General features: G+C 46.7%; 1 protein-coding gene across 1 annotated transcript in view; it reads right to left on the bottom strand.

The window, feature by feature from the left end:
* The window catches only part of LOC147683289 (uncharacterized), a 1,765,034-nt gene that overhangs the window by 479,924 nt on the left and 1,259,178 nt on the right, over positions 1–25,932 (bottom strand). The window contains exons 17-19 of the mRNA XM_086942513.1: positions 21,141–21,899; positions 17,186–17,450; positions 15,448–15,553 (exon numbers count right to left, since the gene is read on the bottom strand). Coding sequence (XP_086798639.1) covers positions 15,448–15,553; positions 17,186–17,450; positions 21,141–21,899 — 1,130 coding nt within the window. The remainder of the gene's footprint in view (positions 1–15,447; positions 15,554–17,185; positions 17,451–21,140; positions 21,900–25,932) is intronic.

Raw genomic sequence — 25,932 nt, 5'->3', positions numbered from 1 at the left:
ATCCATACCACAAGGTCTAAAACAACTAAACAAAGTACTGCGACTAGGCATCTTGCACACTAGCCGAGTTTCACAAACTTCAAGGGTTACGGGATTTACCAAGTCCCAGCAAAAAGCGAAAACCCTTGGTTTTTGGCGGCTGCAGTCGTCAAACAATACAACAAAGGACCAAGAACTACAAATGCAATGGAACCATGCAACCACTAAGCAACCACAACCAAGAACTCTGGGAGCGACCCACAAATACTTAACTCAAAGATCGATGGCGTCACCAGGAAGGCCCGTCAATCGTCTCGCTCTACCAAGGTCTACGCCAGGCGCCAAAACAGGTCTACAGTCAGGGCAGCAGTCCGTCGCAGCCGTCCGGAGGCGGGAATCTTCGCGGGAAAAGTCTTCGGGCCACTTATTTCGACAACAGGATCGATGAAGCGGAGTGCACCTTCCCTCGGAGATTTCACACGAAGTTCCTCACGATCGTCGGGCTTGGACCGGTACCACTGATGCAGCCCCACATTGGGCGCCAACTGAAGGACTGGGTTATTTAGAACCCAGCGGTGCCAGGGCACAACACCTGAAACCTTCGTGGGTAACCTGCTCCGGCGTACGAATCACAGAGACACGGGACACTTCCTTCGGCGTCAAAGATTCAAGGTTTATTTGCTGCAGGGAAACACAGAAATCACGGAAGTACAACAAGTGTAGTTCAGAGTGTCTGCTTCAAATTGGTTCTGCGGATCGCTCCTTTTATACATGGTTTTCCCATAGAGTTACATTGAACACAAAAGTTTATGACCCGGTTCCCACAATTATCCCCCAGAGGGGCCGCTTTGGTCACTTTGATACACACAAGGCCCGGAACATAAGTGCGGAAACATTTGGCGGTTCCCAACTGTAAAAACCCATCTTCCCAACATTAGTGCATTCCAATCGGCAATAAAACAGATCAAAATAGGAACAAGAACAGGTGTAGAGGAAGACGGAGACAGTGGGGAGATCGGAAAGGGTGTAAAAGGGAGGTATCGAGAAACACGAGATACAGGCATCAAAGGGACGTGCCTAATGAGATGCACGGCTAAGACAATAAACCGGCACGGCGAGATGAGCCTCGAGCGGGGCCATCTGCCTTACAGTATCATCCCCCTCATCATAAAGACACTTACAAAAGACATGTGTCTTCCGCAAATATCTTGGGAGTCCCAGGGTCGCGAAGCGGACAGCGTCCGTTCGCTGGCTACTTGAGGGCAAGAGACAAAATGGATGCCGTATCTAAGATGGAACCCGTGGGTACAGATAGAAATACCCACGTAACAAACGAACGGTTTAGGTTAGCGCAGCGAAACTACGTACACCCACTAAACTCGTCATTTGCGGTTCATAGATACCAGACTCGACCATATTCGTGCGAGTCGAAAACACCACTTACAATTGTCACGGAACCTCAATATGGTACCTCCCTAAACCGCTTGACGGAGGCCCCCGAGAGGCGGTGTGATGGCACGGACTCGGAGAAGACGCTTGGCTCCGACCCCCTCCCCAAGTCTTATAGCACTGGTGTAGCCTGAGATCGCCCCCGACATAGGCGGCCGGCTCCCGGGGTTCGGCGGAACTTTTTGCCTTTTGATGACTCTTCTATTCTGGACCTTGTCCCACAATCCGTTTGACCTGAAGACACGCTGTAGTGGGGCGCCCCTTTACCGTTTTAGTTGCCATTCCGCCCGCTTTTGCTACACTGTGCCTCTTCCGCCATTCAGCTGTTTACCGCCCGCTCTTGCGACTACAGCGTCTCGCTCACCATGTAGTTGAGTTGCTCCCGCTCTTGCGATGCAACGATAGGCGGCTGCCACAGGACTCTCAAAATGGCGGCCGGCTCTTCAGATTTGGGCGTGGTCCACTAAAATGGCCCTGGGACACCTTGGAACTCGGACGCTTGCCTGATAGGGCTTGGGTCCCATTCTCGAAAGCATCCCCTCAGCCGTGAAGATTCTACAAAAGTCTTGGGGGCCCCCGACTCCCGCAGGCTTCTGGTGGGGAGCGGCTGCCATGATTGCTCGTGGAATGGCCACGACGGAGCTACGAGATGGTGGTGCTCTCATGCTGACGCCAGCTTCAGTCTGAAACATCCAGAAACACTGTAGACTACCACTTCGATCAGTTCCGGTAGCGCCCCAACATGACCCGGTAGAGAAGAACTTGCCCTCCCCTCTTTGACTGATGGTTCTTGTTGCCTGTCCCCTCTGTTGTCATTTAACAGAACTTTTTGGACTGCTGAAAGGGGTTGTGTTCCGAACGCTGGTTGGTGGAGACATTTTGACTATATTCTTGACCTACGTTGTCGCGTAATGCGTTATATGACACGCCGCGTTAGCGCACCCGGAAGTGCTCCGATGCGCGAAGCAGAGCTTCCCGGAAGCGATCCGGGGCGCGGCGCGCAGCGCGTAACGTAAGCATAACAGGTCATGTGACTTGTTAATAAAACTTTTCATTGGTTCATTTTACTTTTGTTATTTTAATGATGAAAAGCTTGGTCATATGACCTAAAAATTACGCTTTTTATTGGTTTCGAACATTATTTTTTTTTAAACATATATGTTATAATGTTCCAGGCTAATGTACTTTCCCGGAAAATTTACAACTGTCCTGCAAGTAAAATATATTCCTTTTTCGAGAAAAAGGGCGTTTCTTCGTCCCATGACGGAGCCGTTGAGTAAAAGAGGCTCGGCCTGCTGTCTTAGTCGCCGATACGCCTGATTATCAGATTCTTATCGATCACTTTATGTTGCAGGAGTGGAAAACACAACTGCCCTTGACCATTTATCTTTACTGCGTTCCTACGTATTATACCTTTTATCCGTCATGTAATTGGACTGCTTTATTTCACTTGCCTTTTACTGATTCGAAAACAGTGACTAAAAGTAAAAACTTTACCAATGTAAATACTACTACCATGTTTTGTTTTAAAAACCTTTATTGTGAAAATGTCAGTATACAAATACGGGCCTATAACCACGTGGGCCGGCCACGGAGCAAACTGAACTCGTATATGATAAGGAGACATTTACATTGTAGAGGAACGTAACGAGCGGGCCATTAGGTTGCAAGAACTAAGGTGTCTAACAATTGCGGAATCGGTGGACATACATTTTGTAATTAAAATACGACAGGGCCACTTACAAAAAAATTATCTAGATATACATTTGCGGGCAAGTACCATGGGTGACGTTAATTCGAACTTTCAATAGTACAGTAATCAATAACACATCAGAACTTAATATCAATAGGGATGTCGAAATATTCAATCAATTCTCGTCCCCGCCCGCCATGAGCATCAAAACTGCATTCATATCTCGTGATATCAAGGTTGTTCAACCAGTACACAACAAGGAGTTACGAGTCCCATTTATACCGGCGCCATTTTGGGCGAGGCCGGGCAGGTCCAAGATATAGTCAAAATGTCTCCACCAACCATCGGCCAGACCAGAACCCCTTTCGGCCCTTTATGCTACAAGATGGTGTCTTCCATTCAGAAATTATTGTTGGCAGCATTTTGAAAGGAAAGATAAACAGCCGTTCTCCTAGTGAGTCTCACATTGTTACATTTAGGAAGAATGTTGAAGAGTAGTATGTTGAAAATCTGAAGCCATTGTTCTACAAACTCTCAATCAGCCTTGGATGGAAAAAAAAATCCTGAAGAATGTACAAACTGAAAACCAATTTTTGTCTGTATAGCATCAACAGCAACGCTTGAGTCAGCTTTGTGTGAAGCCGCCATTTTGATTCAATCAATAACGTCCCCCTGCACACATTCAGGGACCTGGTCGTGTCTTCAGGTCAAACGGATTGTGGGACAAGATGCAGAAAGGAAAAGGAAAAAAGTTGCGCCGGACCTCGGGAGCCGGCCGCCTATGTCATGGGCGATCTTTGGCCACACCAGGGCAATAGTGAAGCTGCAGCAGGTGCAAATAAGCTTCAGATAAGCATGGGCGAATTTTGCGAATCTCGCGTTCGCGAATTTTGCGGATTTGCGAACTCGCAATCCGCAAAATCCGCGAATTCCCGCGAATTTGCGGATTTTTTTTTTGTGTGTTCGCGCGTGTTTCTGCCAGTTTGCGAGGGTTTTGTACAATTTCGCAATTTGCGAACTTACCTGTCGGGTAGCAAGTTTTGCGAACTTGTTGTTTCTACGTGTCCAGCCTGTTTGGGACACTCTTCTTCATCACTGCCACTCTCTGTCACCACTGCCACTCTCTGACTACTCATGCCACCCTCTGGCCCACCCATGCCACCCTCTGTTTCATCACCACACCCTCTGGTTGTCCAGTGTACATTATTTTCGGCAAAGCAAAGCACACCTTCCCTGCCTCAAGTGACCTGAATTAATTTGGGGCTGATTAATGTGTCACAGAATATTTTTTTAGCTGGCACCTGCTTCCTTAGTGCTTCCTGATTAGTGATCTTTTGCACTTGCTAAGTGCTTTCATTGTTGCAAAATTAGTTACAACACCTGCCCTGCCCCAACTGACAATAATGAATTAGGGGCTGATTAATGGATTTTAACTTCCAGCCTGGCTCCTGCTTGTCTCCCTTAGCTGTAATTCAGGACCTTTGTGGCATATGTGTAACTATTCTGAGGTTCAGAGCAGGGTCACATAATAGTTGCAACTGGCAACTGAACTCTGGAGGGGCCCCTCAGGAAGCACTACAGGAAATGGCTACTAATGATGAGCCTGAACTTTTGAACCTGGTAAGTAGTTTCAGTTTTGCTAAGATCGTATTTCTGCAATTTAGCACTTATTCGCGGGGCGCGAAGTTGTACTGGCAAGCCGCGAACTCACGCGAACAGTGCGAGCAAGCCATAAAATCCGCTGCTCGCGGATTTGCGGATTTTGCGGGAGATTCGCGGATCTCGCGGATTGCGAATTTACCGAAAATCCGCAAAATCCGCGAGCGAAACGGATTTTCCGCCCATGCTTAGCTTCAGACAGTGTTACAAACACTGCTCAGAACTCTCAACTATGGCACTCAACATCCAGGACTTGCCATCCGGATCTTGGCGCCTTGTGCTGGTTCCGACCTATTCACACATCGGTCCACTACTGACATCACCTCATAAGCCAACGGGGCACCCCACGCTGACTTTCGGCCCAGCATTGTAGGATGGCCACACCAGTGCGGCAACTTGCTGGACACAACCTCGGTGCCATCCGGATCTCGGCGCGTTCGAGTCACTGTACCGCAAGAGTGACCGGAACTCAGCTGGACACGCCGTCTTTCGGCGCAGCATTGTAGGATGGCCACACCAGTGCGGCAACTTGCTGGACACCACCTCGGTGCCATCCGGATCTCGGCGCGCTGTGCTGCCTTCGGCCTACTGTAGCCGCAAGTGCGGACGCAACTCAGTTGGACGGCGAGTGAAACGCTAAGGGGCGCCCCACCGCAGCCGAGGAGCCTCCATCTTGGGGGAGACGCACAGCCCCCACTGACTGAGGCGACCTCACAGGCTAACGGGGCGCCCCACGCCGCCTTTCGGCGCAGCATTGTAGGATAGCCACACCAGTGCAGCAACTTGCTGGACACCAACTCGGTGCCATCCGGATCTCGGCGCGTTGTGCTGCCTTCGGCCTATTCGCACATCGGTCCGCTACTGACGCCGCCTCACGTGCCAACGAATTTTCTACGCTTTTTGTAGCCCTATGCCGCATAACAGGTCATGTGACTTGTTTATAAAACTTTTCATTGGTTCATTTTACTTTTGGTTTCCTAATGATGGAAGGCTTGGTCATATGACCTAAAAATAACACTTTTCATTGGTTTAGAACATTTTTTTTTCCCAAACGATGAAAGCCCCACCTTGTTTCTGGATGTTTCAGACTGAAGCTGGCGTCAGCATGAAAGCACCACCATCTCGTGGCTCCGTCGTGGTCATTCCGCGAGCAATCATGGCAGCCGCTCCCCACCGGAAGCCTGCAGGAGTCGAGGGCCCCCAAGACTTCTGTAGAATCTTCACGGCTGAGGGGACGCTTTCGAGAATGGAGCCCAAGCCCTAGCAGGCAAGCGTCCGAGTTCCAAGGTGTCCCAGGGCCATTTTAGTGGACCAGGCCCAAATCCGAAGAGCAGTCCGCCATTTTAAGAGTCCTGTGGCAGCCGCCTATCGCTGCACTGCAAGAGTGGGCGCAACTCAACTACATGGTGAGCGAGACGCTGTAGCCGCAAGAGCGGGCGATAAACAGCTGAATGGAGGATGAGGCACAGTGTAGCAAAAGCGGGCGGAATGGCAACTGAAACGGTAAAGGGGCACCCCAGTACAGCAGACGAGCCTCCACCTGGGGAGGCCCGTTCACGCCGCCTCCCCCACGCCCCCCCCCGGGGCGCCCCACGCCGTTTTTCGGAGCAGCATTGTAGGATACCAAAACCAGTGCGGCAGTTTACTGGACATCACCTGGGTGCCATCCACATCTCAGCGCGTTCTGCTGCCTTGGGACTATTCGCACAACAGACCGCTACTGACGAGGCCTCCCCGCGCACCCCCCGGGGCGCCCCACGCCGTTTTTCTGAGCTGCATTGTAGGATACCAAAAACCAGTGCGGCACCCAGGTAACATCACCTGGGTGCCGTCCAGAACTCAGCACGTTGTGCTGCCTTGGGACTATTCGCACAAAAGACAGCTACTGACCATTGTTGCTTCTTTTTTCCAAAAAATGTTTAAATGTATTTACAGTTTTTGTTGCGTTCTATATATTTATAAGTTAATAAAGTTTTATAATCCTACTACTTTGTTGGAGTGCTATATATTTTTAAAAAATCGGGTGAATGGGGCCTTGAATCGGGTTATTGTCATGTGTGGGCTTTGGAAGTGTGCTGCTACAGGATCGGACATTTCAAACTCAAATGCACGTTCTTTTTCTTACCTTTCCGAAGCATGGAGCGCAATAGCAGGCAGAGAAAGGGTGATGCAAGTGTTGAACACTGCCTGGCCTGGTAAGTTGCTGGCAGTGCCCCCCCCCCGCCCGCTCCTGAAAGAGGGCACACACACACCGCCGCCCCGAGTACTTCACAGATCTTTAAAAGACCATGCGCTTGTTAATGAGGCTTAAATGGTTTATCACCCCTTCTAGAGCCCCTGCATCGGCCCTCTGACGTTTCCTGGAAGAATTAGCACGTAACACAATACCAAGCCCTGTCAGCTGAAACCCCCGAGGAATCGGGTTTTTGCTTGCAGGAATCGGGAGGCGGGAGACTAGCACTGAAATCGGTAGTCTCACGCCTGAATCGGGAGGGTTGGCATGTCTGGATTCTCTACAGCTGGGGCCATAAACTACATCCGCAGGGCTAGGTGATAGCCTGGGACCGGCCTGGACAATCGGACACAGAGGAAGAGGAGTGTCAGAGGGTGCGGTAGTGAATAGGGTGAAAGGGAGGTGTCGGGCGGGCACAGGGTGTGATTCTCAGGGAAGAGCAGCGCAGATGGGGGAAAGTTTATGGCCCATGCATGAGAGAGAGAGCGGGGGTGACCAGTGCGTGGGGGAGATGCTTGCGAGGGTGGGGAGCCGTGCTGAGAATCGACGGCGTGCAGAGAGTGGGTCTGGTCAAGGCATCTAAAATGGCTGCCGTGCACGACAAAATTGTGGCATTGGAAAAAAGGCAAGATGGCGCAGACAATGTTTATCAATAAGGATTCATTTATAACAAAATATTTTATCGCAGTGACAAATTGGCGGTCAACACTTCCTGATTTCCATCGAATCGAACGTTAACAGACGTCACGCAGCAAAAAAAAAAAAACGCTCACGCACTGCCGCTGGAAGACATGTATCAACATATATGAGCCTCCTCAGCCACCCTCAGAAAACATAAGGGATCAGGATACGTCTCCCGCACCCCCTTATACCTAGTAATTTAATTAAAACGAAACACAAAATGGCGAATTCCCGTTTCGCTACCAGTTTGCGGCCCAGTTCGCGGCCCGGGAAGCGCTTCTACCGTGAAAAATCAATTTTTTTTTATTTTCCCCACGGGACCCTTTAATAACCCCAACATCATTCCTAGGGGGTCAAGAGGGGTCTACCTTGCCCCCTTTCATTAAATTCCCCCTTCGTTTTTCACCTCTTCTTCTCTCTCGATCCTACCGAGAGATAAGATGGCGGCCGCTCCGGACTGTTTAGAATGTTGACAGACACCGGAAAGCCAATCAGCTTTGCATCGCAAAGTTCCGTTTCGCGAAAAGTACGCGAACCGGAGCGCAGCCCGGAGCGCTGTTACAGATATATATCTTTTTTTGAACGTTAATTTCTCAAAATCCACTGAAGCACATATATTGAGACCTAGCAAAGGCACATCGGGCTAACAGTCACTACAATTTTGCCAAGTTTCGTGCAAATCCATTCAGCCGTTCGAGCTAAAAGTGAGGCCAACCGCCCTATGGAAATTAACATGGGAAAAACGCGTTTTGGGACCCCCCTTTTTTCTCGGCCCCCCCTTGACGAAACCCCCCCAAATTTTCAAGGGCTGCTCAGAAACAAAATGTGCCATTTTCCTGAAAATTTCAGCCGATTCCGTCCACAAACGCCAAAGTTATTAGACATAGAATTTTCAAAAATCCCATAGGGAAAAAATCCTAACTATATATACCTACTGGCGATAGCCAGTAGGTAATATATATATATATATATATATATATATATATATATATATATATATATATATCCACTATAAGATTACTCGAAAATTCCATGAATAACCATCCGGCGCTCGAGGTAAGAGGTAAAGTTTCAGACACTTTTTGCGCTTTATTCAAACGAGGGTAACATCTACGCGTTTCAACAGCCACTGCTGCCTTGTTCACAATGTTTTTTAGCACCTTTTTTTCATTAAAATACCTCACCAGGACAGTCCACTGAAAACAATTTAAAAAAAAATTATTCCGGCTCCTGAAGGAGCAGGAAGCCAGTGGTCTGCGCGGCCCCTGGGGCTTCCCTTGCAGCCCCCAAGAAAATTATTGGTGTGGGCAGCTGGGTGTGTACTTCGTAAATAAAAAAAAATCCCAGTGCCTGAGTGGCCTCATAAAATAGGGCTTCTTGCAGGGAGCTGGTAGGGCCCCAGCAGCCCTGGTGCTCCCAAGCATCCTCATATGGACGGAAAAGCGGTGGGAGTCCCACATGGAACTAGGACAACGAGAACAACTGAAAAAAGGCAAAATGTGAATTCAAGGAGCTCCTGATAATGCCCTGTGAGTGCTATTCACATATGTTTTGTTTGTGGTGATGTCCCTAGAAGGGGAATGGGCACCACCACATTTTGTTTTAATGTTGTGAGGGGCTGGAAGAGGTTCTGCAGTTTCCCAGAAACGTCAGAAAAAAACTGTAAGTTTCCTGGGTCACTGAATCCAGACCACAGGAGAACTTATCATATATTGTTAAATCACTTCCCAGGCTGGAGCTTTTGCTTTACAGTCGGTAGTGCAGTTCTCTCTAGGGGCTGGTTCTCTGGCTGAGGTTTATGTGGCCTGAAGATACATAAAAAGAAGCAAGGCCGTCTTGTTTGATTTTTTTGGGCTGAAAATTTTAAAAAAAGGACTCCAGAACAAGTTTGTCTTAAAAAAATATATATGTCTCTGACTATTTACTTTCACATTCTTAACCTAGAAATGTAATATTAAAAACTGTAGAAATCAGTATTAATAAACATTGCATTGTCTGCATTATGGCAATATAAATTTGATTACAATTAGGGCTCCTGGTTTTATGGTATTTATTTTCTTAACATTTCTGTCTGTATTTATCCATATTAATTTGTGATATTTTTTTCTGTATTTATCCACATTTATTTGCGTTGCAAGCAAAAGAAGACACTGTAGCTAGTATTTTCCCACATTTATTTAATTAGACAATGCAAACTTGAACTCTGTTGTTATAGGTTTAGATATATTTATATATATATATATATATGTCAAATTAAATAAACACAATATATTCACTTGAAAACGTTGCCATTGTAGGACATGAACATGTGTATTTCAAGAGACTTTGAGGACATTGAGGCTCTTTCTGGTTGTGTTTTGCCTTTATGCCGTCTGATCTCCGGACATTAGTATAAACTATTCAGAGTACAGACTGAGGGAGTCCCTATGTCCTAGTTATCCATATGGTCTTTATAGCTTAACTCCGAATAGGACTTCTGATGTACAACTTTATCAACTGTTAACACCCTTCACTTTAGAGCAAAAGTAGTCCAGGGAAAAGCGTGCAAGTGGCCTCTTGCCGATTGCACCCATTCCATAAGCCAGCATTTCACTTTAACTGATTTGCCCAGAATCACGGGATGGGTAAGTAAACACAAAAACTCAAATTGTACTTTAATTCCTCCCATTTCTTCATGTTTATCATGTCCATCTTGAATCATTATCTTTTGCTAGGGGAGGTTTTTTTTCTCAAAGAAAATAACATTGATGTTTTACATCGTTGTGCATTTTTGCCTGTTTTGCATAGCGCGCACCAAAGGCATTGAAGACATGAGCGCCAGTCTGATTACACAAGATCACTCTAATTTCTACAGGGACTGGTAAATTTGGTTGCTCACTTCAAGATAAATAAGAGTGCTGCCAGTGAAGGCCAGGTCTAAGGGGCTTGGACAAATGAGAGAGCCCTACTTGCCCATTCCCTTAAGCGGTCCCTTATTGGCAACAGTTTGAAGTTATTAAGAACTCAAATAGAGGGACGACACTGCGTAGGACTCAAAGCCAGAAGGCATTTGTTTGTGGTGATGCTAGAGAGGTGTTGCAGATAACCCCTACTGTTTATATATTTTTGAGTGGGTCTGGACAGCACCCTGTGTTATCAATGTTGGCACAGTCACTCAAAGTAAAATAATAATGGCCTTTACACTCCTTGAGAATTTCCCCCAATCAGGAATGGTAAAGGTACTGAGAGGTCAACATCTACCTCCTCTGACATCATGATGACCCTCCTGGTATCACTCCGTGCCCCCCTGCCCTCGACTTTACGAATTGACTAGGTTGAAAGTTTCCTTAGTGTTGATTACTTGGCCGTGACATCACTATGATGGCCAATGCCCACGCTGTGATTTTGGAGTGTCCTGGTGTCCCCTCCTCACTTACCCATGGTGCTCCCTCCTTTTCCTTTCTAGTGATCCACACAGGTACCGAGTCCAGAGAAAGAGCCAGCTAATTTCAGCCTAAACAGCTGAGAGTGTGGATTCAAATAAAGCTGATAAGTACAACTGGCCTGCTGCTGTTAGGGTGGTAGATGCTCACTGGAAACAAATCAGTCTCACTCAGCAGAGGAGTGCTTAGGGTGATTTAGATAGAAGAATAGTGTGCAGGAGAATCTGGCAATGGTTTAAAATTTCTTTCTGCAGCCCCTGTGAACGTCAAACACAGATAGACACATCGCCGGTTTGTCAGTATTTTTCTGTGTCTATTTATAAATACAAACAAAGGAAAAAATGTTTTCTGTCGGTATTTATATGTAAAAATCTGTTTAAACGGAAAACCGGGATACAATTGATGGTGATTTTGGGAGAAAGACAATAGATCTGCTTTATATATATATTGCTCACCCTTGATAACACAAACAGGCTCACTTTTTACATTTTGGTATTGCAAAAGGCCTTGTGTGGTGTAGGGTTGGCTTTTCAGAGGCCAGGCCCTACTACCAATCCTACACCATGCCAGGGGATTGGGTGCCCGGGGGTGGGTTGGAATTTGGCTGCAGACCAGGCCTTGCAGCTAATCCTCCCCTGCACACAGCCAAAGACTATGTGCAGTGGGCGGCTGGCTGCCCACGGGGTTGGATGCAGTGCCATACCTTTGTCCGTGTGTGCCAGGGGGTTGGCTTTACATATGGTAATAAAATATTACTTTACACAAAAAAAAACTAGAAATTCCCTGAAAAAATAATGGTAAAAGTGACAATACAGTTAGGTGAAGATGTTATGTTTTGGCTCTCAAAGAGGGCCACATAAAATACATAATACAAATACACATATAGGATAAGATACAATAAAATACCAAAAGACAGTTTACAACAATTAACATCAGACAAGAATAATCAGCAGCAGACACCTCCATATCTCATTAATAGATGGCTAAAAAACCTTTACAAAAATTAAAAATATAGAAGCAAAACATTTCATTTGGGGGGAAATACAAAGCCTGCAAAAAGATATTTACATTAAAAATGCAGAGTTGAAGACATATTGGCTTTAACCATTTCAACCGCAAAGAGCGCAGTGCAGGACATAAAAACAACACATGAGTTTGATCCTGAACACTCATATTACATAGGTTACAAACCGGAGAAGATCCATACCATTTAGATAAAAGGAGATTTAAAGGTAATAAATCATATCTTAGGAGAAACCATAGTCTTCGAACTCCATGTGGAATATTCCATGTAACATACGGTTGGGCAAGCTTCATTGAATAAGAATTAAAAAGGAGATCACATCCCCTCTTTTCTTGTAGTACATTCTTATCCAATTTAAAGCAGAGTTCCCACGAAGCCTGTTTCAGCAAGGTTTTTAACTGAGTCGGAGAATGTATAAAGAGAGTACTTTCATCCAACTCTAAAAGTGTCACAGCTTTTCTGAAATTCGTAACTATTTGAGAGAACTCTTTAAAGCTGCCCAACAACTCTCCTTTAAGAAGAGCTCTCAACGATCCCGGTTCTCCTCTGGCCAAACATGCCACCCATCTTACCAAAGCGCATAATACCTGAACCCAGCTACTCCTAAGGCCGAATTCGAGCCTACATGCGGCCAACGAGCAAGCTGTGTTAAGGGTAGATAAGGATCTTAATAGTTTTCCTTCAACTGTGTGGCAGAAACCCCAATGCTTCAGCTCTACAAGTTCTATTTCATATAAAAGCGTAGCAGGAATTTTTGCCCTAAACACCTCAAGTAAACAAGCAAAATGTCTTTTCCCTGTGGCAAGGTAAAGGGAGCACAAACCTTTGCCATGTGCAAGGCCTTTACGCGAGCTATGATCAATATGGGGCTTCTCACTCAAATTGGCCGAAATTATTTTACCTAAAAAAGTATAGGATCTAACTACCTCTAATTTCTGGCCACCTATAGACCTTCCAACATTTTCTGATCTGGATTTCTTTTTTCCTGAAATGCACATAATTTTACTTTTGGTAGTATTTATCCTCATAAAATGGGACTCAGCAAATAAATGTAGAGCCTGCAGACGATTAGCCAAACCCTTAGGCGTTAAGTCTAAGATGAGGATATCGTCTGCATACAGCAAACAGGAAATAGGAAACACCCCCACAACCGGGGCAATGCCCGCACAAGCAGACAGGGAAGTAGGGAGATCAGCAATATACAAGGAGAACAATAATGGGGCCAAAAGGCAACCCTGTTTAAGTCCATTCAAGGATGGAATTAATTGAGAGAGACCCCTTTCTTTTCCGATTGAGTCAAGGAGAGCTATCAAACGGTAATTCATAGGCTTGTCCCTAACTCCCTTCTTAAATAGTGGGACCAATATGCTTCCCCTCCAAGAAGCAGGCACCATTTTAGAGACGAAACAGGATCTGAACAATGGAAAGAGTATCTTACTCCATAGAGACGGATCCTGCTTCAAAACCGATATGGGTAACTCATCAGGTCCCATTGCTCCCGAGGAGCGCATGTTCTTAATGGCCATTTCTATAGTTTTCTCCGAATGGAAGTCAATAGGACCCTCAGCTGCTTGAACAAACCCACTATCCTCAACCAATGTGCCATTCCCAGCATATAGCTTCGAGATAAAAGAGGTCCATACCTCTTCAGAAATGGGAATGGGAAGAGGGCTAGCTCTAACTCCACATCCCTTGCCAACTATAGACCAAAATTCTCTAGCCTTACCATGCACAACGGCTTCCCTTAAGCTTATCCACACAGAGTCTTCTTTCTCTTTTTTAAGTTTCATTCTCAATCTACTTCTCCTTCTTTTTAGCAACGATATTTTATTTGCTAATTCACCAGATCTACATAGAAATTGCTCCCGCACTAATTTATTTATTTCCTTATTTAGGGGGAGCATTACACTAGGATATGGGAACTTTTTCCTAGGAAAACTAGACTTTTTTGCAACCAAGGTGATCTTCCTCATAAATTGTGCATGATTTCAGAACCCAGCCAATCACTTAATTCTAATATGGTTTTACAAAGAATATCCTGCACACCCTTCATGGCACTTGGATTCCAAAAACATCTACCCGAGGTTTTATGGAAATTAACACCTTTGTTATTAAATGACCAGGTATCAGAGGGAGGAGGTTGTAAAGAGATACTTATACTGATCACATTGTGGTCACTCAAAGCTGTTGGGGATACCATTAAATCCTGGACAAGCGAGAAAATACCATAATCAGAGATCATAGTCTAGTATTGAGTCACTAAAAGGGGGCCTATGGGTAAATTTCGCAGGAATGTCAGAGGGGAGTCTCCCATTTAAAATAAGCCTCTCGACTGCAGACAGTTCTTCCAACAAAATCTTCCCTCTTTTATTAGTTTTTATTTTATCTGGGAAGAGTGATTGTGGGATGAGGTAAGCCTCTTCTTTAGATTTATTTCTAAATACATTTAAACTAGAATTAGAAATTTTGCAGTTCAAATCCCCAACAAGTATTACTTCAGGTGGGGGATATACCTCTTTAATCTGCTTAATATAAAGAAACACGTGCTTCAATAGAGTATTAAAACATTCTTCGGGAGGAATATAAGCTGAAGATGTCAGTTAAAATGTTCCATTTTAACTTAGAAAACCGCTGAAATTCACCAGTTACAGTTATTTCAAGTAACTAAAAAGTGTGCCTTAAGTTAAATATAACTCATTCCCTCGCCATGCAATTCTAATTACCCCATATATTACATCACTCATGACATCTATGACGTCATTGATGATATCACTGAAACATTTGCAATAAAATTATTGATGAGAAAACTCTGCATGGTGGGCCCAGGATATTGTGATGGACCTTGAAGAGGGCTGAAACACGTTGATGAGAAATTAAGGTATAAGGGTAGTACCACCCCAAGACATACCCATATTTATAAACATTTTAACAATACTAAAGGCACCCAAAAATAAAGGGAAACTAGGGTGGAATATGATTGAGCCCACCCTGGTTGATAGGGTCCAGGGTGAGGCCCAATGATAAAGAATGACACTAGCAGGATATGTGAGGGTCTATAAAGAACCTTTTTAGGTTGTTATGTTTCCCCGAAGAACAGGTCAGAACTGAACTTAGGCTGTGATTTAAGGGTGGTAGGATACCTAAGTGTTAGAAGAATGAGATAGGGAGGCAGTATCCTGGGATTTATCTATGCACATAGAAAATATCTCTCCGCTTCCCACATAGATACACTGATTTAGGATTTAAGTAATCTACATAGGTCTTGAGTTTAGAATGCCAAAGAACACCATTAAAGTAAAACACCTACGGAACAACACATTTAGAAGAGTCTCCAATGATGCCACTACAGGTTTCAAGCCTATCCTGAAAAGAAGCAGCTTCAAGATAACATGATGCATCACCAGCTTTTGAATCTGCAAAATAAATTGACAAGAAACTATAAATCATACTGTGTACTTTTTCTTAATAAAAGTAGTTTTTTTTACTAACACGTTTTGAGTATAAAAGAAAAAACATAGCATACGATTTTTGCAGAATTTTGTTTAATATCACAAACATTATTTAAATATTTGTTGTCTAAATTCACATCATTATATTGTTACATTTGCTTGTAATATCCTAAAAAATGTTTGTTTTTAATTGAAAGAATTATTCATGACAATAGGCTCTAATGTTGTTAACAAGGCTTCTGAAAGACAACTGGTAGGTTGTCGAAGAGTCGTTGATAGGTAAAACAAGTAAATGATACAGTGCAAAGATGAAAACAAAATCCACATGGAATGGCTCTCATTAGACATGCTCAATATTTGCAAAGCAGATTTAAGTCACATCTGGGCTGAAAGTAAGGAGTGCATAGGCTATTGTCATCAATGTAATTGTATCTGAATAACTACGGGCCTGATTACGATGAAGTTAGGAAATCTTCCTGACCAAATCAGTTTGGAAATGGTTTCTGACCCACTCAGATCGGGAGAGTCCGACCAACTGAGTACGATGCATCCGGATGCTTCCAGATACGATTTGGTTGGACTCCCATGGACTTCAATGGTAGCCTATGTTCCTAACCACAGAGTAATCGGGCCCTTGGTCGGGTAGAGACGTTCCCGATCCGATTTGGAAGGAGCAAATGCCTTTAGGAGGCCTTCCTAACCGCATCGTAATCAGGTCCTAGGTGGGAATGCTTTCCTAACTGCATCTAAATCAAGCCCTATATGCATAAGCCAAAAAATCCAATGTTAGATCGAAAAGAAAAAAAAATGAAGCCAAAGAGACTGCATGAACTGGCTTGCCGCTAGCAGACTGTAATAAGGAATATCAAGGACGGAATACCAAGGTCACACAATATCGTGCAGAGAATATTGCGTCAACATATTGAGTAAGTAAATGCCGAGAGAGGTATAGAATTTCTATTCTTTTAAAAAAAATTTTTTAATTCTTTTTATTAATTATAGATAAACAGTGGTGGTTGTCATGTACATTCAATAGAGAGGATTACAAATATTCCTGGTAAACCCTTCATTACATAACTTAGGTGGTTACAAGCAACTGTTTCAGTCATTCAATGAGCATTAGGTCTTACAGTTTGGTCGTCAGTCGGGGCAACATGTGAGGGTTCGCAGATATGACCCCTGTACTCGTTCCAGTTGTCCATACACCAATCCATTTCCAGGGACAGCCTCTGGCCACGTATACTGTCTTTTCCTGGAGCATACACCAGTCCATATCAGTTTGCCATGAGTCCAATATTGGATGAGTACCTGCCCCCCATAGCCTGGCTATGTTCCGTTTAGCGATTGCAAATCCTAGCGTGGCCCACAACCTCCCATGCGTAGTTGAGTCATTAGTCTCCCAGATATTTAAAAGACACCTTTTTGCCTCTACTCTCAATGCCACCTCCCACACCTCTTGCATGCATTGGTGAATGCGGCGCCAGTAGGTTTGGACCAGCGGACATTCCCACAGTATGTGGAAGAACGACCCTTCCGCCCCACACCCTCTTCTAAAGAGCCCGTCCTCACTGCGGCCCATCAACCTCAGCCTAGTACCAGATATGTAGACTCTATGAAGAATCTTAAGCTGAATCAGCCGTAGTCTGGCCGATATGGCCACTTCCTTTGGGGACGCCAGAGCACACCTCCACTCCTCCTCATCGATTTCCAACCCGTCCGCCTCCCACTTCCCTTTAAGTGGCTGGAGTAAATCTGGGGAGTTATTGATAATCTTCTTGTACGTAAGGGATATGGCATGTTCAGGTAGGTTGCCAACAAGGAGTCTGTCCTCCAGGGTGGAAGCAGCAGGGGGTATAGTACCCTGGGGAATGTTAGATTGCAATGAGTGTCTGACTTGCAGGTATCTAAAGTGTTCTGTGCGTGTAAGCTCATACGTGCGCTGGAGTGAGTCAAAGGAGACGACCCCCCCGGGGCCCCACAGATCACGGACATGGGAAATCCCGATGAGGTCCCAATTGTAAAATCCCTTCGTATGACCGAGGGTACCCAACTTTTCGGACACCCACAACGGGGTAGCCATCGTCAAGGTGTCAGCCCATCCCAGCTTTCGCTGGACCGTATGCCATAGTTTGACCAAGTGATTGGTGGGCCCCGTAAGGGTTTATCTGCCGGGCCTTGAGTATGGCGCAGCCTCAAAATTACCCCCCGGTAGGAGCCAGCGGTCCATTGTAAAACCTGGATCGGCGCCGGCTGCATACGTGCCCTGATTAATGGCCGAAAGGTGGGCGGCCCAGTAATATGTCCGAATGTCCGGTAGCGCAATACCCCCGTCATACCAGCCCAGGGTGAGTTTCTGAAGGGAGATGCGAGGCATCCCCATCCGTAGCAGCTCTCGTAATATGGATTCAATGGACGCAAAATAGGATTGTGGGACCAAATCAGGGTAGTTCTGCAGGGCGTATAAAAATCTTGACAGCGCCATCTTTTTAAAGAGCGATGCCCGTCCAAGGAGGGAGAGCGGTAACTTCCTCCAATAATCTGAATCCCGCTGGAAGCGCTGCAGTGGGGGTAGGAGGTTATGTTCGTATCTGGCGGTCTTATCTTTGGAAATAAAAATTCCCAGATAGCGGAACCCATCCGTGGTGGTAGTAATGGGACAGTTACCAGGGGCCACGGGAGGGTCCCCGTGAAGAACATACATCACTGATTTGCCCCAGTTAATACTATATCCCGAGTTCCTTCCGAAACTCGTAAAAATATCCATAGCTACGTTAAGTGATTGACGGGGTCGCGTGAGGTAAAGCAGGATATCGTAGGCATATAAAGAAATCCTGTCCTCCTACCCATCAGTCCAACGTATACCCTTCAGTGACAGGTCCTGCCTGATCCAGGCCTCAAGAGGTTCCAGGGATAAGGCAAACAATAGGGGGGACAGGGGGCATCCTTGTCGCGTCCCCCTCTCCAGATTGAAAACTTTGGAGACCTTGTTATTGACTGTCACCTGGGCCAAAGGCTCAGCATAGAGGAGACTCAGGAACGAATCCCAGCTTCCGGACGACCGCCATCATATATGGCCATTCCAGGGTGTCAAACGCCATTGTGGCATCCAGCGATACCACTACAGCGTCCTCCCCAAGAGTGTGGCAACGCCCCAGAACTCCGTGTAATCGTCAAAGATTAAGTGCCGTGTTGCGGCAGGGCATAAAGCCCGATTGGTCCGGATGGACCAGCGTATGAAGGACAGGTCGAAGTCGGTTAGCCAGCACTTTGGCCAACACCTTTGGCTCCGCGTTGAGCAGCGAAATGGGTCTATATGAAGCGCATGCGTCTCTAGGCTTGCCTTCTTTAGGGATGGCCACTATAGTGGCTATACGTTGGTCCCGCGGCAGCCGACCCCGAACTCTGCTTTCTTCTAACATCTGCTTTAAGTAAGGATTGATAGTGTCAGCTTTGAGCTTGAAAAGCTCAATGGGCAGACCGTTCAGACCAAGAGCTTTCCCTGAATGAAGGTCGCCGATGGCACGACCCACCTCCTCGGTAGTGGCACCTCAAGGACCTCACGGTCCTCCTCCGACAGGGCTGGCAGCCGGATGTCCTTCAATTAGTCAGTAGAGTCTTCCTCCGGCCTCTCTGACCCCCTGCTATAAACCTTCCGGTAATGCAGTTCAAACTCACGAACAATGTCAGCTGGGTCTGTGACATTGGCTCCTGAGTCAGTTCTAAGCTCCATTACTACTTTTTGCATCTGCTGTTTCCTATCCAGCCAGGCTATCAGCTTGCCCGCTTTATCTCCCTGGTCGTGTATCCTCCCTTCCTTGTCTCTGGTGACTTTTTTAGCGGCATCAGTGGCCAGCGCTCTATATTCCCCGCTTTTAAGCTGCATCTGATGGGTCGCCCTCGGATCGTCCTGGGTCGGTGCTGCCGCCTCCAATACCTGGAGGTCTGTCTCAAGTTGGACCAATTGAGCCTCTCGCTCCTTGCGGCGACCAGCAATCGCCGAGAGGGCTTCCCCTCGGATTACCGTTTTGAAGGCCTCCCATAGTGCCACCGCGGAGACTACCGTCCCAACATTTTCAGCGAAATAACGGGTAATGGCCAGAGTCAATGTCTTCCTCGTATCTTCATTACGGAGGTACCACGCATTAATCGGTGCTATGCAGCCCACCCTTCTTTCGCCCAAGGTGAAATGTACCAGCACTGGGGAGTAGTCTGAAATGCCCCTCGCCAGGAGCGTGGCTTCTCGCACGGTAGTTCCCTGCTGTATAGGTGCTAAGATGTAGTCGATGCGGGAGAAGGAGCGGTGTGGGCCCGAGAAAAAGGTGTATTGGGTGTCATGTGGGTGTTTAAGTCGCCATAGGTCAGTAAGGCCGAATGTGTCAGTGAAGTCCGCCAGCCATGTGTGTCCTGATGGCAGGATCCTAGGGGGGTACCTCTCAGAGTGCCCTAGACAACCGCGTTGAAGTCACCCCCCACTACCAGTTGCCCGTCCGGGAGGGACAGAAGCAACTGTCCCAAGTCTTGATATGTTTGTGTCTGCAGCCCGGGTGGGACATAGGTGGAAACCAGGCTCACCCCACGGGCCCCCCATTTTCCTGAAATAGCAGCATAGCGGCCTAGAGGGTCCAAGTCAGTGCGATCCACTACCAACAGCAGATTACGACGCACCATTAGGCCTACCCCGCGGGACCCCAAAGTGAACCCAGCATGTGCCAAGAGCGAATACCCACACCTGTTAAGAGTGTGGCAGGAGTTGCCCAGTAAATGGGTCTCCTGAAGGAGTGCAACATCAGGCCTGTGTCGTTTGATAAATTGCATCACAATAGTTCTCTTAAGCTTGTCCCCAAGCCCGTTGACGTTCCAACTCATGACCTTGAGGCTCTTATCCCACCTCATACTGGCAAGTATTCCTTCCCGCTACTGATTTCACAGAGTTCCAGGTAAAGCGTAAATCTAGAAGTACAGGGATCTGTAGTGACCTCACCAGGCAATCCCCAACGTCCCACCCTCCCTTCCTCCCCCAACTTCCCAACCCCCCCAACAGCCCAACTCCCCAGCTCGTCCCATCCCACCCCCCTCCCTGCTGCCCTGCTCCGTAGGTTCAAAAATACCCACATCCCCAATTAGCAGGGTGCCTATCGACCTTCCCCAAGCAAGAAAAACTAGCAGAGAACTCCCCCTGCCGTCCCATCTCTCGGTACCTTCCCTGTTCGGTGCGTGGGTCAGCCCCAACTCAAGCCGCCACCCTCCTCCCCTCCTGCCATCCCAAGAAATAATGAACATCGAGTGAATCATCAACATCTGACCCCCCTGCCCCACACTCCACCAAAATCCAATCTTCTCCTAGCTATGTTCCGAGGTCGGAGCGGGCCACATTACCACCCTTGAGGGTTTCACAGGTCTCTAACACAGTATGGCCCGGATGGGGACAACTGAAACTGAAGAGGTATGTGCCTAGCCCCCCCCTCTGGTTGCGAAGTGTCTGAGTTCTGCCCTAAACAGCAGGACATTAGAGGCCAGTAGGCCCTTTCCCCCGATTCATAACACATAGTACTTTTTCGTATGGTAAGTCCCCGGCCTGCCTAGCCGTCTGCAGGATGGCGTCCCTGTCCCTGTAATTCAGGATTTTGGCTATGATTGTCCTTGGTGGAGCACCCGGATTGGGTTTAGGGACAGGAGCTCGGTGAGCACGCTCTATGGTGAAGAATTTTGACAGACGTTTAGGTTTAAGGTGATTGAGGATTAGGTCTTCAAGAAAAAGTTCAACACTGGGCCCCTCAAGTTCCTCCGGAACTCCTACCACGTGTATGTTGCTCCTTCGGACCCTCCCTTCTTGATTTTCCAGCCGAATGGACATCTGACAGTGCTGGTGCACCAGTTCGTTGACACGCTGTTCCAGTGTCGTAGACGCCGTCCGGAGCCCGCGGATGTCCGCCTCATTGGTCTTGGCTTTCTCGGAGGTCTTGTTGAGGTCCGCCCGTAGTAGATTCACCTCTATGGAGATCTTATCAATCTTGGTTTCCAACGTGGCACCAAGCGTCTGGATGGTGGACAGAATGGAGGTCAGGGAGGATTCTTTGGTCCCAGGTTGCTCGCCCGTGGTGGCGTCCTCTTGCGGTGTTCCCTTTTGCACCTTGTATTTGTCCAGCTTGTTGGACTGTAAGGTTGTCGTCTGCTTCGGCCTCATGATTGCAGAGTGGGTCTCCTCCCAGCTGGCTCCCACTTCACAGGCTCTGCGTGGAGTTAGGGCGACGTAGGGGTCCCTGGGTCTTTCCCTTGTGGTCTCACCATTGATGCCACGCCGGGCAGAGTGCTGTGCACCAATATGAAGAGGCCCCAGAAAAAGGTGCGCTGTAAGAACCCCTCTGATACGACCACACTCCCTCCGGCGCCGTGAACGGCCGTTCCTCAAATGTTCCCCCGGGGCACGACCACTTATATATCTCCGCTAGGCTCCATGATTGACCCTCTGGTTCCTCCTCCAGGTCGCTGATTTATGACCCAGACACGGCCGTGGATCGAGGTCGGGCGAGGGGAACGTCCCCCCCCCCTCGGTCACCACAGCGAAGCGGCCATCACGGCAGTGGCGTAAGATGGCCTTCACTGGGCCCCGGGCGAGCGCAGCCGGCACGTCTTCCTACCGGCGCACAGGAGGCCAACAGGAGTCCACGCTGGGTGCACAGTGGTCACAGAGTCCCTCCGGTGGATCCGCGGCCCCCGGGGAGGGCCGTGTCAGCAGGTCGGTCACCAGGTCCCGGCTCGACCAGGCCTGAGAGCCGGGGACTCGATTTTAGGGCAGGGCCGCCTGCAGAGCACCAGCAGCGTCAGCCGGCGCTCGGCCGGAGTCCCGCAGCTCCACTTCAGTAGTTCCGATTCGCACCGGGGCAAAGCCGCCGCGCTCCGCCTCAGTCCCGCAGGTCAGTCAGGGCGTGGGGCTCGTGTGGGGCAGGCGATGAGCGGATATTGACGGGATGAAAGGCTGCGGCTCCGGGGAGTTCCGGGTTAAGCAGCCATCTTCGTTGGCGCTTGGCCACGCCCCTTCAGAATTACTATTCTTAACTCCACATCTATGTACCCTGAAAAAATATATATGTATATCAAGATATGCATATGTGGAGTCAGGTATAGAAAATATCTTCATGCGTACTTGTTTATATTTGGTCCTCGGAATCTGTTCATGATATTGGATGACCGCGATATACCCTCATCGACATTCTGAAATCACACCTCCCCAGCACAAATAATTCCAGCAAGATTGAAGTTTGGAGAAAGGTGGACTTATTCTAGTTAAAGAAAGGAAGAATGTTTTGCCTCCTCTTTCAAGGAAGAAAAATTCAATGGCTAAATGCAAATATTAGTTGTTAAATGAATGTTTTCACTAATATAAGTCAGTTAAAACTGACCTATTGAATTATTGCCTTATGTGGACAATGTTTGTGGTGTTCAGTACCAAACAACATTTTATAGTATAGCATGGCTGAGACCACATTGCTCAGCAATTGTCTTACAAATGATTAAAACAGTTCCTTTGTAAACTACCATTCCACTCTTCAGGGTTTTTGTGGCTTTCAGGAATGTTTCCAACTTTTTGAAATCTGTGTTTAAGGTTTATTTAGCTGCATAAGCCCCAACATGGACAAAAACTTTTTCCCAGTGTTTACTATACGTGACTTTTTGCTGTGAATGTTATAATGAACATATTCAATTGAAAAGAGAAGAATAGGAGTGTAGGTAGTGTCTTCCCTCAAGCAGTATGTCCCATGGGCTTATAGTAGAACTTGCCAAATAATGGAGTCTGTATATTGCACTCACAGACCCACACAATCCCCCTTTCATATTTCATTACCTCTCAAACTAACATTTACAAGAAAATTACAGTGCATTAGGAATGTGTTATATATATTTGTCTCTATCAGTCAATTTCTTGACACAGCTGGTGGTTGTCAAGACTCCTATGAGTCAATCATTTTGCCTACACCTTATATCCAACCCACACAAAACAGCAAGAAACAAAGGAAAAAAATATATATTTTGTGACATCTTAAACAAGAAAATGCAAGCAGACTGATCTTCAAACCATTCTTTTGTGACACTTTCTTGACTAACAAAGTCACATTGTTTTGCTGCCTACCAGAATAAATAAAAAAATATTCATTCTCTCTCACTTTAATATCTTTAAATTACATTGATATGGGCTATTTCCCTTACAGATGTTTTTCTCAGTTATAATTAATTTAAAACCAAAAAGTAAAGTCCATGTCTAATATATCAAGCCAATTTGCCATCCCACCAACAACCTTTCTTCAAATCTCCAGCTAAACTTTGACATAATGATGTAATCATTATGCTGGTGGATCTCAAGTCCAAATGCAGTAATCAAAGGAATCATAACTCCTAATGAACAAGTTACTTATCTTCTCTTAGTCCTATCTGGAAGAGACAATATCTAGCTGCAGATTCCTCACCTTTGAATTTCCCAAAGCGTCAGATTGGATCCGGAAGATTTTTTGTAAGCAGTACCCCTGTGTGTCTGTAGGTGGCATTGATTGGGTCCACCTGGTATCATCGGTGTTGTCTGTGCTGTAAGTGACATCAGTGCCAACTATATAGGAACCACCCAAGCGTGCTAACTTCAGTTACTCTTTATGACTTTCCACGCCAGAAGTATGGAGCAATAAAGCACACTGATACTGGTGTGTCCAAACTAGGGCCCTGAAAGGGATCATCCCTGCCTCTAGTAATCTGCCCAGAGTGTGGAGTATGGGTGGGTCAGAAAGGAATCTACGGTAGATATAGTTTCTACCAGATAAGGCGTAAACCGAAGGTATGTAACTTGTTAATCTGACAGAGACTTCTAGTCGTGGATTCCTTCCCTTTGAATAGATACACAAGCAATACCATCCCTGGAGGAGGGTCTGCAGACCAATTTCATTGGGAAGACCTATAGGACAAAACAGGTGAAGTGCCTCTCTCTGGGGACCTTATGGTCCAGACAGTAATGTTTGGTGAATGTGTGCAGGGAAGCCCACATTACTGCCTGGCAGATATCCAGACCTGGAACCCTGCAAGCTAGCACAGTGGTCGCAGCTTTAGATCTGGTGGAATGAGCTCACAAACAAACAGGAGGTTGCTTCTTGGCCAATGCATAGCAGAATATGAGGCTGAGCATAACCCAGCAGGAGAAGGATCGCTTCTCCTGAGCCTTACCTTTCTTAGCACCAACATACCCCAGAAGAGTTGGCTGTCCACCCGTAACTAATGTGTGCGGTTGAGGTAGAACGACAACGCTTCTTTTGGCTACAGACAGTGGAGTTACTCATCTTCTTTAAAGGGATGTGGAGAAGTGTATAATGTAGGTAGCATGATCGGTTCCCTTGCGCTAGCACCACTTTGTCAGGATAGACTGAGAGTTAAGGAGGCTTAGATAAGGCCTGCATTTCATTCAATCTACAGTCAGAGGTAATTGCCATCAGGAAGGCTGTTTTGTGCCTGATGAGCCTGAGTGGACAGTTGTGTAGAGACTCAAACAGAGCACACATCAAAAACGTCAGAACCAAATTAAGGTCCCACTGAAGCATAATGGTTGGTGAAGGGGAAATGGGGGACTAGACCTTTTCCAAAAACTATCTACTATAGAGGATTTAATCAAGGAGGGTTGGCCATGCAGCCGCAAGAAGGCAGGCACAGCAGAAAGATATCCCTTAATGGTATTGAGCGCAGAGCCTTGTTGGGCAAGGGGAAGAGCAAAGAGTAGAACTTTAGAAAGAGGGGCAGAAAAGGGATCAATGGAATTTTTGGCATACCATGCCACAAATGTTCTCCAACGACAGGCATAAACAGTCTTGGTCGAGGAACACCTGACTGCCAGAATCAACTTACAGACTTTGGGAGGAATGTTGAGAGCTGTCAACTGTCACTACTCAATCTCCATGCAAGAAGGCGGAGAGTAGACAGCTTTCGGTGGAGAACCCTCCACTGCAGCTGCAACAGAAGATCCTCCTGAACGGGCAGCCTGATGAGTGGATCAACAGCCATGCTCAGTAGCTCGAGATACCTGACTCTTTGTGCCCAGTCCAAAGCCACAAGGATGACTTTGGCCCCGGTCATTCCTGATCTTCTTGAGAACTCTGGCAGGAAGTGGTATGGGTAGAAATGGGTACAGGAGGTCAGAGCTCCACTCGAGACAAAAAGGGTTTCTGAGCAAGATGCAAACTGGAGACTCAAGCGCGTTTATTACGGAGGCAAACAGGTCTAACCAAGTCCCTCTCAACTGTTGAAAAAGACCTTGCGCACCTACGGATGGAGACACCATTCATGATTGACTAGGCATCGACGCCTCACTGCCA

The sequence above is a fragment of the Lissotriton vulgaris genome, chromosome 11 (assembly GCF_964263255.1).
Source record: "Lissotriton vulgaris chromosome 11, aLisVul1.2, whole genome shotgun sequence".
NCBI lineage: Eukaryota > Metazoa > Chordata > Amphibia > Caudata > Salamandridae > Lissotriton > Lissotriton vulgaris.
This window is presented reverse-complemented; position numbering and strand designations above follow the sequence as displayed.